Source organism: Sitophilus oryzae, unplaced genomic scaffold (genome assembly GCF_002938485.1).
Source record: "Sitophilus oryzae breed Bouriz unplaced genomic scaffold, Soryzae_2.0 scaffold_1179_pilon_pilon, whole genome shotgun sequence".
NCBI lineage: Eukaryota > Metazoa > Arthropoda > Insecta > Coleoptera > Curculionidae > Sitophilus > Sitophilus oryzae.
In genome coordinates, this window is record NW_022145814.1 from 447,988 (window position 1) to 467,722 (window position 19,735).

General features: G+C 31.9%; 1 protein-coding gene across 1 annotated transcript in view; it reads left to right on the forward strand.

The window, feature by feature from the left end:
- Nucleotides 1-2,148: 2,148 nt before the first annotated feature.
- The window catches only part of LOC115891176 (methylthioribose-1-phosphate isomerase), a 31,653-nt gene continuing 14,066 nt past the window's right edge, over nt 2,149-19,735 (forward strand). The window contains exons 1-4 of the mRNA XM_030911583.1: nt 2,149-2,557; nt 2,635-2,870; nt 3,002-3,210; nt 3,270-3,433. Coding sequence (XP_030767443.1) covers nt 2,420-2,557; nt 2,635-2,870; nt 3,002-3,210; nt 3,270-3,433 — 747 coding nt within the window. The 5' untranslated portion in view covers nt 2,149-2,419. The remainder of the gene's footprint in view (nt 2,558-2,634; nt 2,871-3,001; nt 3,211-3,269; nt 3,434-19,735) is intronic.

Consider the following 19,735-nt stretch of genomic DNA (forward strand, 5'->3'; position numbering starts at 1 on the left):
GCAGATTCGAGTCAGTAGCGTGCAGCTTAATTTATTTTGATTTTTTCTTGAGTGATATATTTTGTTTTACTTTTGTTTATTATGTGATATATTTGTTTTTTCTAGTTTTCTTTTCGTTTCTTATGTAATATAATTGCCAATAGGTGCCCGGTGGTGTAGAGGTACAGGCTCTCGTCTACCAATCTCAAGGTAGTGGGTTCGAATCCCACACCCGGCATTTCATCAGCCGACAATTTTTATTAAAATAAAAATAGTTTGGGTACCTAGGTCGACTCAGGGTGCAGCCACACTATCCTAAAAACGGCGTAACGACCTTGAATCGATTTCCAGTAATTCTATTGGCTGAAATTTTTGACAGATGAATTTGACAGATAAAATTTCTGACAGATGAATGTTTCAGCCAATAGAATTACTGGAAATCTATTCAAGGTTACGCTGCCGCTCGATACGCCGTTTTTAGAATAGTGGCTGCACCCCTCAGCCTTAAATGAGTACTTGGGATTCACAATCCTGAGGTAACGCGAAATTTCGAGAAACAATAGGCGGTTGAAGCGTAGTGCTAGCCACATTACCTTCCTTTGTATACCGAACGGCTCTAGTATGGGAAGCTGTACCTTGCTACTCCCAAGGCGTCAAACGCTATATACGGGAGCTAGTATTATTATAATGTAATATAATTTGTTTTAGTAGTTTTATTTTTGTTGTTCAAGAAAAGTTTCTTTCTGTTTCCTAGAGATCCTATTAGGTTTGTATATATGTGATTAATTATTTTAACATATTTTAGTTGTGAAAAAAAAACAGTAGTATACATATTAGGACATTCAGCTAAATAGGAAGATCTAATTAAAAATTTTAACAAACTTTAATATTAGTAAGATTTAATGTTAAATATTTAGTAAAATTTAATGTTGTATCTAGACATTAAAAACTAAATTTAAAAATCATTATACTATTAATTTAATTATAATTATAAAAGTAAATAAAATGAGTATATCTAAAATAAGTTAACAATACATTTTGAATATATAAATAAGGCCCACAAAAGGTACAAGTTGCGTTCTGTTCATTTTGAATTTAAAATGTTTACCAATTCACTTTGTAACTGTATAAAATACAATGCGGTACCTACTTTGTTTCCTGCCATAAAAAAAATAGAAGTTTCTGAAAAAAAATTGTGGATTTATTAATTTGTGAAATTTGAATATTAATAAAATTTGCTACGCCAATCGCTTTATATTATTCAATAAATATTTTATTGGTATTTCTTTAATTCTTGTTTGTAACTCCTGGCATGTTTTTGTTAGTTGCGTGTTTTTTAATTTTAATTGTCTATTCTCTACAGTGAAATATTTAATTGATTTTTTCATTTTTACTTTTCGAGAAGTATGCGCGGTTAACGATTCATTTGTTTGGACAAAAGTATTGTGTAAATAAAATTCAGTTTCAGTCAATTACAGTATTTTTTTAATACGACCCTGTCGTATTTTATGAGAAATTTTTTGATAAGTTTTAATCCGGCCCTGACTAGGAAACGATAATGGCGCCGTCAAGGTCAAATTTTATAGAAATTTTAAACAATGGAATCTGAGCAGAGTTGGCGTGCCGATTGTTATATTAGTTTACGTTTTAATAAATATTTTGTATCGTCTGTCGTCGTACAAGCTACTTTCTGATGCTACCCCATTGGAGAATTTCGTGTGGTAACAAGTGGCCTCACTTTCAGCTGCCGCGTTACCTGTCCCCAGGGTTCGGAAAACTACATGTTACTTTTAAAAACTACATAAACTACATTACATGTAGTTAATGTAGTTTATGTAGAGGGTGTAGTTTATGTAACCTATGTATGTAACTTTCAAATATCAAAGGTTTGAGGTGAGGTTATAATAAGTTGAAGCTTTAAAACACATAATGTATTTAAGAAAACAGAGGAAATATGGCTTTAAATATAATATTTACATCATATTATCTCTATTATCTCATACAAATGAAAATTATTCATAATATCAATACATAGTTTATTAACGAAGTTTTCATGTAGTTAATTAAACGAGAAAAGACGTAGTTTTTGAAGAAAAACTACACGTAGTTAATCAGGTAAATTACGTCTTAGTTAACTACTTCCGAACCCGGCCTGTCCCCTCTCTTTCCTTGTCTAGATAGACCAGAGAGTGAGATAGAGTTGGCAATGCTGTTTGTAGATGTCAAATATCAGTTTTTTTATGTCATTTTCATTATCTAATTTGACAATTAAAATCTTTCATAGATGCCGGTTTTTTGAAGGAGATAAAAATTTAATTTTTTTATTACGCAAACGTGATAGTCTTTTAGAAGATAAATGTTACTGTGATAAATATCATACAATAAAGCAAATCATTGTGTGAAGATATTTGTATACTTTCAGACCTATTTTTTTCACAAAATGTCGCTAAGAGCCATTATTTATAACCAAGAAACAAATAATTTAGAAATATTAGACCAGCTTCTTTTACCAGCCGCAACTAAATACTTGAAAGTTAGAGGGGTAGAAGATGGATGGAAAGTTATCAATAAAATGCAAGTATGTAAAATTAAAAAAAAAAATGTATAAAATATGGTTTACAAATCTTGTGTTAAGTCTATATTTATTTTTGGTAGGTTCGTGGTGCTCCAGCTATAGCAATTGTTGGCTGTTTGAGTTTAGTGGTTGAAATACAGAATGAAAAATTTGAGTCAAAAAAACAGCTCAGGCAAGAAGTGGAAGGGAAATTAAATTACTTAGTTTCTTCACGGCCAACAGCAGTAAACATGAAGTCTGCTGCTGAAGAACTGATTGAATTAGCTAATCAGTTAAGCAAAGATGAGGCTGTTAGTCTAGAGGATATGAAAACTAAGTAAGTATAAACATAATTATTATCCTCTATATCTTAACATTACTTTTATATTTAATTTTAATATTAAAACTTAAATAAAATTCATATAAAAATAATTTTATTTACTTGGATTTTGTATTGACTAATATTAGGTTCCTAACAACAATTCGACAGATGTTGGAAAAGGATATTGCTGATAATACAGCAATAGGTGATAATGGTGCCAAAGAAATTTTATCCTTAGTGTCTGGTGATAGTCCAGTTCGAATCATAACTCATTGTAATACAGGATCTTTAGCTACAGCTGGATATGGGACTGCGCTAGGAGTAATCAGAAGTTTAAATACAATGAAGCGATTAGGTTAGATTAATGCTTTTTCTAAATAAAAGATGGTATATTAAAACATACAATATTTTTAGAACATGTGTATTGCACAGAAACACGACCATATAACCAAGGGGCAAGGCTTACAGCTTATGAATTAATTCATGAAAAAATACCAGCAACTCTAATTTGTGATAGTATGGTAGCAGCCTTAATGAAGACTAGAAATATATCTGCAGTAGTTGTTGGAGCTGATCGAGTGAGTAAAAATTTTATATCTGTTTAAAAATTGGAATGTTACACATTTTAAATATTGCATAATTCATTGTTACTTTAGCTATTATAAAATGTTATTTATTTTCAATCTAAAATTGCAAAATTTTTTCTTGAATAACTTATTTTCTTAAGTGTATGTTTCCTCATCTAAGAACTGAATAATTTGTTAATGACACAGCAAAAGATATGCTATGTAAATATTACTTAATTTAAACATTCAACTTTTAGATAATATGATATCAATATACATAGCTGATCCCTAGATAACAAATATAGCACTTCCTTTATTTTCTATAAGTATTTCTGTATTAAGTACTCTTAAATTTTTTAGTATTTACTTTACCTTAGAGATTGTTTATTTTTTTGATAATAATATGAAAGAAAATTTGCAGATAACAATTTTTTATCTAGAGAACTCAAATTAAAACAATGTTAATTAAGTAATTAATTCATTAAGTCCATCCAAAAATCTTAGTTTGATCACAGGCCCATACAGTTGATTTATTTGTTTAAGTAAAAGTATTTATTTAAATAGAGCAACTAGCCTAAAGCTCCCTAAAGGAAGGCAATGGTAGAATGTAGAATGTATTGTATGATCGAAAAAAAACGGCGTTAGCGATGGCTACGAAATGAAGATTGCTAGCATTTTATGTAAATTGAAGACCATAATGCAAAAAGGTGTTAATTCACTTTTTTTAGCATTTCATATTCTTGTTGCAAAAGGGTATTAACTTGATACTTTGTCGGTTAGTAAATCTCGTGAGTAATAGATGGTGCTCCATTCGCGTAGACAAGACATCAAAAAACCGTTAACAACAGAAAATAATTTTGTTTTGTAAAAAACGTGTTAACTTATATACTTTAGGCAAAAGGATGTTAACTCTTGACTTGACGTCTTTCTGCATTACTTTTCATATTTTGCTTTTTGATGAGCACGTTGCCAAATTCAAAAAAGCTTGTGAACAGAAAATTGATCGCCAAACTGCAAAAAATAATGAATATACTCTATACCTTACTTTTGATTTGCAGAAAACACTTCCTTTGCCAAAAATTTCCACTTGTTAAACTTTTTACTTGAGAAAAGTATGGCTTTATAATCTAGGTGTTCATTCAGTTTGAACAACCCAGCAGAATGGCAAAGGGTATTTTCATATTTGGATTGAAATGTCGTGGACTTGAAGAAGTAAATAGTTTAGTCTTGGCATTTCTCAAGAACATAAAGGGAGAAAATAAGAGTTTTGATCACCTAATAGCATGGAGTGACTCGGCGGGAGGTCAGAACAAAAACTTTTAGAAAATTGATCACAAGTTTCCTCAGTTGGGACACACTTTTATGGACTCAGATCGAGATTTTGCTACTGTAGGAAAGGCTATCAGAAAACATTAAAATATTTTTACCGTTAACCAATACCTGTCAATAATGACAGAAGCAAGAAGAACGACTTCTTTGTATATATAGTTGATATATATATGTATATATATATATATATATATATATATATATATATATATATATATATATATATATATATATATATATATATATATATATATATATATAATGGAAAATAAATTATTATATATATGTATATATATATATGCAAATAGCCAAAAATGCCTCCGTATGTGTATATGCTGCTCAAACACTGGCCTCCGAAACGGAGGCGAATTCACAAAATCGGAGGCCAATTAGTACCCACGTGTATAATAGTGCCAAACGGTTTTTAGAGATCTACTAAGCGTTTTGACAAATTTTTGTGTGGAGGTCATTTTTCACATACACAAATACAGTTATACAGCGAAATTCACTAGAGTTTATGGAGGTGGCGCCACTCGCTAATACACTTATACACCATGCTACGTCTTAAGCCCCGTTCTCAGAACAGCGACTGTCGCCAGCGACACGTCAAAAGAACCAATGAGATTTGTACAAAATTCAAACAGCTGTCAATTTTAAATTTAGTACAGCTCCCATTGGTTGTTTGAAATGTCAAACTGTGTCGCCCGCGACACGCCGTTCTGAGAACGGGGCTTTAATCACGACCTAGCCTCCGTCTGTAGGGAGCCATATTTAATTCCAAAATCCGACAACACTGTATCTCCTGGCACCTCTTTGGTCTAATATAGGCTTTCGTGTATATTCCCAAGTATTTAAGACCGCGAGAATTTTAAAATACCGCGTGCGTTATGAAAAATTTTACAAATCTTTGTTAAATGTGTTTATTTTAATACCGATTAGGAAAATGTTTCTTTATTTTCATAAATATATTTTATCAATTGATGTTTTTTCTTTAGAGATTATTTACTTTTTACTGCTTAATGATAGTTATGGCAAAAATATCTGCTATAACTACAAAAGATAATAGACTTTTTTGTCCAAAGTTGAAATGTGTATACAGGGTGAGTTTTCTACGATGTTCTTTATGCGTATCTTGGAAACTGCTGGAGCTAGAAAGTCGGTTAAATAGGGAAAGAACTGCAGTTTTGTGAGGACAAACATATGCGCTTTTCGGATTTTGAAAAAGTTTATGGCTTATGGTTTATGGATAGTTAAAAAAACTTGGGCTATGTTAAAAATGTTCCCTAATTTTGTTTTAGTGTATTTTAGATAAAAGTTGTAGATATTCATATCCTTAATGAGATTATGTTCTCTGTTTTTTTTCTAAAGCCTGGCATATTTGACATATGACACAAACATATATTTTTTTTTATAAATGTAAACCAAATTTTTTTTGCTATTTTAAAATATGTATGTATGTATTTACTTTACTATTACGTAAAAGTTGGTACTAGTTACACTAGAGTTGTTAAAGAGTTCAACGAAGAATATTCCTATAATGCTGCTGTATCAAGAGTTCCTAAAAAATAAAAAAAGTTTTTGTTTCTAATTAATTAAATTATTAGTCATTATAGTTTGATAGATTATACTCATAATCACTATTTATTACAAAACCTAGTCTTGTATTATGGAGTTGTTGGTCGTTATAACAAACACCGCTCAGCGTTAAAATTATGAGAACTTCGTGAGTTGTAGGAAATTTAACGTAGATTTAAAATATATAAGCAGTTAAAGGCTTATATTTTTTTTTTATGAATAAATCAATTTTTTTGGACCCTTGCATAATTTAACCGCTTCAATGAAGCGACTTTCAAGGCGCTAAGAAAAATAGTAAACGTAGCGTTAAAATTATGAAAACTTCGTGTATTGTAGGAAATTTAACGTAGATTTAAAATATATAAGCAGTTAAAGGCTTAATTTTTTTTTCTTTTATGAATAAATCAATTGTTTTGGACCCTTGCATAATTTAACCGCTTCAATGAAGCGACTTTCAAGGCACTCAGAAAAATAGTAAACATAGCGATAAAATTATAAAAAACTTCGTGAATTGTAGGAAATTTAACGTAGATTTAAAATATATAAGCAGTTAAAGGCTTACATTTTTTCTTTTATGAATAAATCAATTTTTTTGGACCCTTGCATAATTTAACCGCTTCAATGAAGCGACATTCAAGGCACTCAGAAAAATAGTAAACATAGCGATTAAATTATAAAAACTTCGTGAATTGTAGGAAATTTAACGTAGATTTAAAATATATAAGCAGTTAAAGGCTTACATTTTTTCTTTTATGAATAAATCAATTTCTTTGGACCCTTGCATAATTTAACCGCTTCAATGAAGCGACATTCAAGGCACTCAGAAAAATAGTAAACATAGCGATAAACTTATAAAAAATTCGGGAATTGTATGAAATTTAACGTAGATTTTAAACATATAAGCAGTTAAAGGCTTATATTTTTTTCTTTTATGAATAAATCAATTTTTTTGGACCCTTACATAATTTAACCGCTTCAATGAAGCGACTGTCAAGGCGCTAAGAAAAATAGTAAACGTAGCGTTAAAATTATGAAAACTTCGTGAATTGTAGGAAATTTAACGTGGATTTAAAATGTATAAGCAGTTAAAGGCTTACATTTTTTTCTTTTATGAATAAATCAATTTTTTTGACCCTTGCATAATTTAACCGCTTGAATGAAGCGACATTCAAGGCGCTAAGTAAAATAGTAAACATAGCGATAAAATTATAAAAACTTTGTGAATTGTAGGAAATTTAACGTGGATTTAAAATGTATAAGCAGTTAAAGGCTTACATTTTTTTCTTTTATGAATAAATCAATTTTTTTGGACCCTTGCATAATTTAACCGCTTCAATGAAGCGACTTTCAAGGCGCTGAGAAAAATAGTAAACATAGCGATAAAATTATAAAAACTTCGTGAATTGTAGGAAATTTAACGTAGATTTAAAATATATAAGCACTTAAAGGCTTACATTTTTTTCTGTTATGAATAAATCAATTTTTTTGGACACTTGCATAATTTACCGCTTCAATGAAGCGACATTCAAGGCGCTAAGAAAAATAGTAAACATAGCGATAAAATTATAAAAACTTCGTGAATTGTAGGAAATTTAACGTGGATTTAAAATGTATAAGCAGTTAAAGGCTTACATTTTTTCCTTTTATGAATAAATCAATTTTTTTGGACCCTGGCATAATTTAACCGCTTCAATGAAGCGACTTTCAATGCACTCAGAAAAATAGTAAACGTAGCCATAAAATTATGAAAACTTCGGGCATTGTAGGAAATTTAACGGAGATTTAAAATATATAAGCAGTTAAAGGCTTACATTTTTTCTTTTATGAATAAATCAATTTTTTTGGACCCTTGCATAATTTAACCGCTTCAATGAAACGACTTTCAAGGCGCTGAGAAAAATAGTAAACATAGCGATAAAATTATAAAAACTTCGTGAATTGTAGGAAATTTAACGGAGATTTAAAATATAGAAGCAGTTAAAGGCTTACATTTTTTTCTTTTACGAATAAACCAATTTTTTTTGACCCTTGTATAATTTAACCGCTTCAATGAAGCGACTTTCAAGGCGCTAAGAAAAATAGTAAACGTAGCGTTAAAATTATGAAAACTTCGTGAATTGTAGGAAATTTAACGTAGATTTAAAACATATAAGCAGTTAAAGGCTTACATTTTTTTCTTTTATGAATAAATCAATTTTTTTGAACCCTTGCATAATTTAACAAGCGACTTTCAAGGCACTCAGAAAAATAGTAAACGTAGCGATAAAATTATGAAAACTTCGGGAATAGTCGGAAATTTAACGTAGATTTAAAATATATAAGCAGTTAAAGGCTTACATTTTTTTCTTTTATGAATAAATCAATTTTTTTGGACCCTTGCATAATTTAACCGCTTCAATGAAGCGACTTTCAAGGCACTCAGAAAAATAGTAAACATAGCGTTAAAATTATGAAAGCTTCGTGAATTGTAGGAAATTTAACGTAGATTTAAAATGTATATGCAGTTAAAGGTTTGTATTTTTTTCTTTTGTGAATAAATCAATTTTTTTGGACCATTGCATAATTTAACCGACTTTCAAGGCGCTAAGAAAAATAGTAAACGTAGCGTTAAAATTATAAAAACTTCGTGAATTATAGGAAAATTAACGTAGATTTAAAATGTGTAAGCAGTTAAAGGCTTACATTTTTTTCTTTTATGAATAAATCAATTTTTTTGAACCCTTGCAAAATTTAACCGCTTTAATGAAACGACTTTCAAGGCGCTAAGAAAAGTAGTAAACATAGCGATAAAGTTATGAAAACTTCGTGAATTGTAGGAAATTTAATGTAGATTTAAAATATATAAGCAGTTAAAGGCTTATATTTTTTTCTTCTATGAATAAATCAATTTTTTGCACCCTTGCATAATTTAACCGCTTCAATGAAGGATTTGATAATATATGTATGGAGATATGCAAACGGAGATACTTGAAAATAAACAAAAAAATCCAAGATGGCGGCGGTTTTTTCAAACTTGGAACAAACACTGGGACCGAATGGGACTTTTGAGGGGTTAAATAGGAGATCATTATCTACACATTTCCGTTGAGATCGGTTGGTTACTAATTTTTTCCACCTTTACATTTAATACTCGGCTACGTTTACTGGCCTAAAAATGAACCTTTATTTACTGAAAGGATATAGAAGTTTCTGAGTGAATTCATTCCGTTGTTTTTATTTTGTGAAATTTTGAGATTTGAATTCTCTAACCACTTAAGTAAGAAATGTTAAATCAAGTCAATATTTCAAGCTTGATCTGAGCATGTATGTTAATTTTTGCCTCCAAAAGCTCTTTAAAAATGTAAAGACATAGGCAACACCGCTGAAGGTAAATTCGTATGGTCGATATCGTCATTATATACAAAAAGAGGCAAATGCGCTTGTATATATGGGGAGGCTAATTCATATTTGATATATGCCTTGAATTTATATAAAAAAATAATAAAAAACGGTTACCCCTCTTTAGGCAGACTTATTTATTAGATAAAAGTTAACATTTTACACTAGAATACACACTTGAAATATTATTAGAAAAGGTGGAGGCTTGGTCGTCTGTTGTCAAGCCTCCCCATATATACAAGCGCATTTGCCTCTTTTTGTATATAATGACGATATCGACCATACGAATTTACCTTCAGCGGTATTGCCTATGTCTTTACATTTTTAAAGAGCTTTTGGAGGCAAAAATTAACATACATGCTCAGATCAAGCTTGAAATATACATTTGACTTGATTTAACATTTCTTACTTACGTGGTTAGAGAATTCAAATCTCAAAATTTCACAAAATAAAAACAACGGAAGGAATTCACTCAGAAACTTCTATATCCTTTCAGTAAATAAAGGTTCATTTTTAGGCCAGTAAACGTAGCCGAGTATTAAATGTAAAGGTGGAAAAAATTAGTAACCAACCGATCTCAACGGGAATGTGTAGATAATGATCTCCTATTTAACCCCTCCAAAGTCCCATTCGGTTCCAGTGGGGGAAGTTTGAAAAAACCGCCGCCATCTTGGATTTTTTAGTTTTTTTCAAATATCTCCGTTTGCATATCTCCATACATATATTATTATATCCTTCATTAAAGCGGTTAAATTATGCAAGGCTGCAAAAAAAAATTGATTTATTCATAAAAGAAAAAATATAAGGCTTTAACTGCTTATATATTTTAAATCTACGTTAAATTTCCTACAATTCGCGAAGTTTTCATAATTTTATGGCTACGTTTACTATTTTTCTGAGTGCATTGAAAGTCGCTTCATTGAAGCTGTTAAATTATGCAAGGGTCCAAAAAAATTGGTTTATTCATAAAAGAAAAAAATGTAAGCCTTTAACTGCTTGTATATTTTAAATCTACGTTAAATTTCCTACAATTCACGAAGTTTTCATAATTTTAGCGCTACATTTACTATTTTTCTGAGTGTCTTGAAAGTCGCTTCATTGAAGCAGTTAAATTATGCAAGGGTCCAAAAAAATGATTTATTCATAAAAGAAAAAAATGCAAGCCTTTAACTGCTTATAGATTTTAAATCTACGTTAAATTTCCTACAATTCACGAAGTTTTTATAATTTTATCGCTATGTTTACTATTTTTCTGAGTGCCTTGAAAGTCGCTTCATTGAAGCGGTTAAATTATGCAAGGGTCCAGAAAAATTGATTTATTCATAAAAGAAAAAAATGTAAGCCTTTAACTGCTTATATATTTTAAATCTACGTTAAATTTCCTACAATTCCCGAAGTTTTCATAATTTTATCGCTACATTTACTATTTTTCTGAGTGCCTTCAAAGTCGCTTCATTGTAGCGGTTAAATTATGCAAGGGTCCAAAAAATTGATTTATTCATAAAAGAACAAAATATAAGCCTTTAACTGCTTATATATTTTAAATCTACGTTAAATTTCCTACAATTCACGAAGTTTTCATAATTTTAGCGCTACGTTTACTATTTTTCTGAGTGCCTTGAAAGTCGCTTCATTGAAGCGGTTAAATTATGCAAGGGTCCAAAAAAATTGATTTATTCATAAAAGAAAAAAATATAAGCCTTTAACTGCTTATATGTTTAAAATCTACGTTAAATTTCCTACAATTCACGAAGTTTTTATAATTTTATCGCTATGTTTACTATTTTTCTGAGTGCCTTGAAAGTCGCTACATTGAAGCGGTTAAATTATGCAAGGGTCCAAAAAAATTGATTTATTCATAAAAGAAAAAAAATTAAGCCTTTAACTGCTTATATATTTTAAATCTACGTTAAATTTCCTAAAATTCACGAAGTTTTCATAATTTTAGCGCTACGTTTACTATTTTTCTGAGTGCCTTGAAAGTCACTTCATTGAAGCGGTTAAATTATGCAAGGGTCCAAAAAAATTGATTTATTCATAAAAGAAAAAAATTTAAGCCTTTAACTGCTTATATATTTTAAATCTACGTTACATTTCCTACAACTCCCGAAGTTTTCATAATTTTATCGCTACGTTTACTATTTCTCTGAGTGCCTTGAAAGTCGCTTCATTGAAGCGGTTAAATTATGCAAGGGTCCAAAAAAATTGATTTATTCATAAAAGAAAAAAATGTAAGCCTTTAACTGCTTATATGTTTAAAATCTACGTTAAAGTTCCTACAATTCGCGAATTTTTTATAATTTTATCGCTATGTTAACTATTTTTCTTAGTGCCTTTTGGATGTCGCTTCATTGAAGCGGTTATTGAAGCGGATATTGCTTCATTGCGGATAAAGCTTCATTGAAGCGGATATTTTAAATCTACGTTAAATTTCCTACAATTCACGAAGTTTTCATAATTTTAACGCTACGTTTACTATTTTTCTGAGTGCCTTGAAAGTCGCTTCATTGAAGCGGTTAAATTATGCAAGGGTCCAAAAAAATTGATTTATTCATAAAAGAAAAAAATGTAAGCCTTTAACTGCTTATATATTTTAAATCTACGTTAAATTTCCTACAATTCACGAAGTTTTCATAATTTTAACGCTACGTTTACTATTTTTCTTAGCGCCTTGACTGTCGCTTCATTGAAGCGGTTAAATTATGCAAGGGTCCAAAAAAAATGATTTATTCATAAAAGAAAAAAATGTAAGCCTTTAACTGCTGATATATTTTAAATCTACGTTAAATTTCCTACAATTCACGAATTTTTTATAATTTTATCGCTATGTTAACTATTTTTCTTAGCGCCTTGAAAGTCGCTTCATTGAAGCGGTTAAATTATGCAAGGGTCCAAAAAAATTGATTTATTCATAAAAGAAAAAAAATGTAAGCCTTTAACTGCTTATATATTTTAAATCTACGTTAAATTTCCTACAATTCACGAAGTTTTTATAATTTTATCGCTATGTTTACTATTTTTCTGAGTGCCTTGAAAGTCGCTTCATCGAAGCGGTTAAATTATGCAAGGGTCCAAAAAAAAATGATTTATTCATAAAAGAAAAAAATGTAAGCCTTTAACTGCTTATATATTTTAAATCTACGTTAAATTTCCTACAATTCACGAAGTTTTTATAATTTTATCGCTATGTTTACTATTTTTCTGAGTGCCTTGAAAGTCGCTTCATTGAAGCTGTTAAATTATGCAAGGGTCCAAAAAAATTGATTTATTCATAAAAGAAAAAAATATAAGCCTTTAACTGCTTATATATTTTAAATCTACGTTAAATTTCCTACAATTCACGAAGTTTTCATAATTTTAACGCTACGTTTACTATTTTTCTTAGCGCCTTGACTATCGCTTCATTGAAGCGGTTAAATTATGCAAGGGTCCAAAAAAAAATGATTTATTCATAAAAGAAAAAAATGTAGGCCTTTAACTGCTGATATATTTTAAATCTACGTTAAATTTCCTACAATTCACGAATTTTTTATAATTTTATCGCTATGTTAACTATTTTTCTTAGCGCCTTGAAAGTCGCTTCATTGAAGCGGTTAAATTATGCAAGGGTCCAAAAAAATTGATTTATTCATAAGAGAAAAAAATGTAAGCCTTATATATTTTAAATCTACGTTAAATTTCCTACAATTCACGAAGTTTTTATAATTTTATCGCTATGTTTACTATTTTTCTGAGTGCCTTGAAAGTCGCTTCATTGAAGCTGTTAAATTATGCAAGGGTCCAAAAAAATTGATTTATTCATAAAAGAAAAAAATATAAGCCTTTAACTGCTTATATATTTTAAATCTACGTTAAATTTCCTACAATTCACGAAGTTTTCATAATTTTAACGCTACGTTTACTATTTTTCTTAGCGCCTTGACTATCGCTTCATTGAAGCGGTTAAATTATGCAAGGGTCCAAAAAAATTGATTTATTCATAAAAGAAAAAATCTAAGCCTTTAACTGCTTATATATTTTAAATCTACGTTAAATTTCCTACAATTCGCGAAGTTTTCATAATTTTAACGCTTCGTTTACTATTTTTCTTAGCGCCTTGAAAGTCGCTTCATTGAAGCGGTTAAATTATGCAAGGGTCCAAAAAAATTGATTTATTCATAAAAGAAAAAAATATATGCCTTTAACTGCTTATATATTTTAAATCTACGTTAAATTTCCTACAACTCACGAAGTTTTCATAATTTTAACGCTGAGCGGTGTTTGTTATAACGACCAACAACTCCATAATACAAGACTAGGTTTTGTAATAAATAGTGATTATGAGTATAATCTATCAAACTATAATGACTAATAATTTAATTAATTAGAAACAAAAACTTTTTTTATTTTTTAGGAACTCTTGATACAGCAGCATTATAGGAATATTCTTCGTTGAACTCTTTAACAACTCTAGTGTAACTAGTACCAACTTTTACGTAATAGTAAAGTAAATACATACATACATATTTTAAAATAGCAAAAAAAATTTGGTTTACATTTATAAAAAAAAATATATGTTTGTGTCATATGTCAAATATGCCAGGCTTTAGAAAAAAAACAGAGAACATAATCTCATTAAGGATATGAATATCTACAACTTTTATCTAAAATACACTAAAACAAAATTAGGGAACATTTTTAACATAGCCCAAGTTTTTTTAACTATCCATAAACCATAAGCCATAAACTTTTTCGAAATCCGAAAAGCGCATATGTTTGTCCTCACAAAACTGCAGTTCTTTCCCTATTTAACCGACTTTCTAGCTCCAGCATTTTCCAAGATACGCATAAAGAACATCGTAGAAAACTCACCCTGTATACACATTTCAACTTTGGACAAAAAAGTCTATTATCTTTTGTAGTTATAGCAGATATTTTTGCCATAACTATCATTAAGCAGTAAAAAGTAAATAATCTCTAAAGAAAAAACATCAATTGATAAAATATATTTATGAAAATAAAGAAACATTTTCCTAATCGGTATTAAAATAAACACATTTAACAAAGATTTGTAAAATTTTTCATAACGCATGCGGTATTTTAAAATTCTCGCGGTCTTAAATACTTTGGAATATACACGAAAGCCTATATTAGACCAAAGAGGTGCCAGGAGATACAGTGTTGTCGGATTTTGAGGTTAAATATGGCTCCCTACAGACGGAGGCTAGGTCGTGATTAAGACGTAGCATGGTGTATAAGTGTAGGTCTCAAGCAGCAACTGATAGTTTGTAAACATTGACAAATCCAAAGTTATCGTAGTGAAACCCAGAAAACGAAAGAAAGAGGAGAAAATTAAAGATAAGTTTATAATGTTTTTTTTTGGAAAAATGGGTCTGTGTCAAAAAATGTTGATGAATAAAAAGTTTTTGTACATATAACACACTTTTCATTTACAGATGGTTATGGTTGCTAATAAATAATAATGCTGAAAAAGGCGTTATCTCGATTGTTTTTCATTTTTTTAGTATTTTTTACATTACAGATATATTACTTTGAAAGTTGATGTACTAAAAGATTTTTCAATGTGTTCTATGTATGTGTCTTGCATTATGGTCTTCAATTTATATGGGAAATGTCATCATTCGTCATTTCCCAGCCAACTGGACGCCGTTTTTTTTCGATCATATGGTAATATGACTGAGAGGGGGGTTAATCACTGCGACCTTAAAGATCTATTGTGTCCCCCTTCCTAGAGTTATAACTCATCATACATATATTCCATCATACATTTTCCTGTTGTAGGCGGGACAAGGTATTTCCCATCCACCTCTGACAACAGATGTCCTTCCGAGGGTATACACCCTTCCACGGTTGGAGTTTGGCCCTCCGTAGCCTTCACAGTCGAGGAGCTTGCCCCCGGCTGAGGTACCCGTGAGGTGAAGGCTGGGGGATCTGTCTTCATTTTCTCTACCATTTTAATTTGGTCTCTTCTTAGACGCGATACCGGTGTTGTCCCGTATCTATAATAAAGGATATATCCCTCTTTCTCCCTTCACTGCAATCAGTTCCGGCCCTTGCCAATTTTTAAGCTTAGATGCGATTTCCACCAACCAATCCGCCGATTCTTGAGATACACAATCTAGGAGGATTATGCCCACCCGAAAGTGTGTTCCCGCAAAACGCAGCTGACCCGGTACAAATCCTTTCATTTGTATCCATATAAGTTCGATGGGATTTAAGTCACAATAGGGTGTCAACCAAAGCACATTTATTCCACATGTTTTAGCCATTTCGTCAGTAACATATTTTTAAACCGTGACGATCCGGTCGCCACTACTTCGTCTAGTATCGCCTCTTCTAGAGCCGTTTGCTAGTCAGTTGTCACTGCAACCTCTGTGTAATCCTTTGGCACCGCCATTTTCACTTGTCAATAGCGGCAAAGCTGGTGTTACGTCTCTGCTTGCCTCCCGGTGTTGGAAGGCTTTCCATCCTGACTTTTTCCTCTCCTTGCCGCTTGGAGCAGAGGTGAGAGGTTCTCGCTCCCTCTCTTGCCCATTGGTGGAGATGCACCACGCTGTTTCTTGGTTCCTTTACTTTTCCCTTTTCCGATGAGTGTTTTTGCTTTTGCTTCCAAGTCCTTCGTGGAGCAGTCGGAGATATCTCCGGGCTTCTCCGCTAAAAGCTACTCTCAGAGGATCGTCTAGCCTGCCTGGTTGACCCAGGCCGGGTAGACGGAACAGTAGCTTGTGTCCCTTATTGGGTCTAGAGGTGGGCTCCAGGCCCTTGCTGGCGGAGGTGGTAGCTTGTATGCCACATGTGGAGGACGATCTCTAGCAAGTGTCAGCCGCCCCTCTGTAGTTTTCTTTGGGATCGGTCCCTTGGAACTTTCATTGTTAATGTTCCCAGTGCCCGCTAGGGGGATTCCGCACAGCTTCACCGGTGGTGTTTTTAATATTAGGTCTCATAGTGTTCCCACGAGTCGCTAGGGATAATTGGTCCACTTCTATAGAGCCCCGCATATATAAGTAAGAGGTAAATACAATAGGTGTCCCCTGGAGTCCCAAGATTGAGACCAGTAAAGGCTAGTCTTCTATCTAGCCACGCATCCCTTTGACCAGATTCCGCCATCGTAGGATTTAGTTTTTTGGTGAGGTTGTCTCCTCTTGGTCTGATATGACAGTAGACCAACACAGACAGTAGAGGGTGCCTGGTATGACGGACAGGGTAATCCCATCCGGCAACGTTATTCGTCTTGCAATTCCCTGGCCACAACACTACAGCCAGGGACAAGACAATGATATATGGAACTTAGACCTAGCCAAAGTGCCAGAGGCGATTCCCCCTATCACCTGACCAGGAGCTTCCCCACCGACAAGGTCTCGCATCTCTTAGAGGAAGCGTGGGGTATAAGTAGGGGTATACATAATTTGTATTCATTTCTTTCTAAAGATAAAAAAGATTAATAAAAGATAAATAAAAGAAAACATTTCACAAATTTTATTATTTTCTTTCTCTTATTTTAGAAATAGAATCATAACTTAAATGCCCATATCTTTTATGCCAAATTTATAAATCATTCAGAGCTAAGTTTGGTTTTGAGCAAATTCCAGTTATGAGTGATAAAATCCTGCAATTATTCTACCTGTTTTACTGCAACTATCTAATAGAAATGAGCATTACTGAATAGCTTAGATATATTATCTTCGTTTATTACCTTATTTCTCGTACGAACCGGCAACACTGTATGCCGCTTTTTATTTTTTCTCTGTCTATCAACTGGTCGTATATATTTATCTCTGACGTATGCATTAAAGTACAGACCACGGAAATAAAGTGACCAGGGCTAGTGTGTCTGATAATGTTGATAGTGTGTCTATCGTTCTTAATAACTTGAAGATGATCATTTGTACCGTATCCGGCTCTAAATCCTGAACCAGAAACGGTTACTTAATCAGTATTAAATATTTTAATGGAAGACCGGCAATGTTGCATAGAAGAAATGTAGGTATTTTCCACTCTTGACATCTCTTTAACACGGTTGAAGTTCCATTAGTGTATCTCCATCATTGGCTGATCATCTAACCGTGGATATAGAATTTGGATATAGGATGATCTGTATATTTGATTCAGAAATTGGAGTATAGTAAACGCCACGAATGTTTGGGAGTGATTTATCGGTCGCTACCATGTGAACTAATCTGTTCAAGGTCACATAAAACTTAATTCCAGTGCCGTGGTGTTTCAAGTCATTATAATAATCAATATATAATCTGTTGTAATTTGTTGTTTTAACTGTCAAAGTCTTGTCAAAACATATATTTGATTATAAATATAAAATGGAATGCCCCATTAGTCGCACTGCAAGCACACCAATGGACTAATGCACAAAAACGAATCAATCAAAGAAACGCGATATAGTATCGTCTTTGTCAATCACGCTAACATTTTAGAATAAGTAGGAGGAGCGCAGGCAGATGATTAGACCGGGCCTTTAAAAACCTACGTCTGCGGTAAAAATTTACGTTTTTAATGTAAAAATGATAGCGCGCGTGTCGATTCTAACTTCATCAAGCGATGAATCACTCCCAAACATTCGTGGCGTTTACTATAATCTTGCTCTTAACACGTTAAATTAGAGAGTTGTCACAATCGACTCAATCGACTAAATGTTATAGCAGGGGCGGCTTGTCCTATGAGGCAGATGAGGCAGTGCCACACCAATACATTTGAAGAATTACACGTATTAATCGATACATCTTTAATCACAATTATATATTTTTTCCCTATTTGCATCAATAATAATTGTATTTTTTATCCGTCATTCTACAATAAATTACGTCGATGGTATTCCTTTAAACGCGCTTCCTTTCCCATATGCGACAAACTGGACGATATATATATCCATCTCATTTGTTCTTTAAGAAGTATATGTGCAGAGGTTTGCCTCTCGCCTTTCCTTGTCTAGCGTATTGTGGTATATCGCATTGACGGAGCGACAGCGTTCACTGGAATCTTAAATCTACAGAATGAAAAGAAATAGCATAGGCAAAATCTTTAGTTGAAGAGAGATAAAATGTATGGAGTAGTAGCGCGTAAAAAGACCGTATTGAGGCGAGCCTCAAATGTAAATTTAAACCTTAAAAGCCGTTCGTTAAAAATATGTATCACTTCCCGATCAGCCCGAGAAATTTTAGGCGACAGGCTGAAAATGCAGAATTGCATTATTTGGGAATATATATAGTTTGAATCAGAGTTTGAATTAACTCTGCCGGTTATTGCACTGTTTTGTGTCTAATTGATTAATATATACGTTTTTTAATGTGAATTGCATGTTTAATTACTCGTCTTACTGATTACAACGTATTAAGTAAATACCTAAAAAGTGGGCAGTGACTTGTTGATTGATATGATGATTTAGAGGGACCACATGCATCATCAGAGGACTTCCCCAGGTAAAGTTTTTCGAATTCGAATCATTTCTAGATAAATTGTATACTCGTATAGTCAAAAAGTAAAGCAACCTGTTACAGATTTCATTTTGTTTTATTTTTATAGGATGGGTAGAAAAACAAAATTTTACCATACAGAGTAAAATATAAGACAAAATATCCTGAGGTTGTTTTGATAAAAATTTACTGTTGGCAATAGCCCTATGTAATAGGTACCGTATGATCGAAAAAAACGGCGTCCAGTTGGCTAGAAAATGACGATCTCGATGACATTTCCCATATAATTTTACATATAAAATGACAGCGATCTTCATTTCATAGCCATCGCTGACGCCGTTTTTATTCGATCATACGGTATATATACGATCATATATATACTGCGAATTATATTACATAAGGCTATTTCCGCAACTGCTAAAAATTTAGAAATATTTTAAATACAAAAATGTGCGCTTTTTAAGTTTGTAGGTATCTAAAATACTAAAAATAATATACAGTGTGTATTGCATTTAAAAAAATTGACATATTGCATTATAATATTGCAATGTTGGCCGTGCCATAAAAAAATCCCTGTATAAAATAATGTTAATTTTTCTCGGATTTC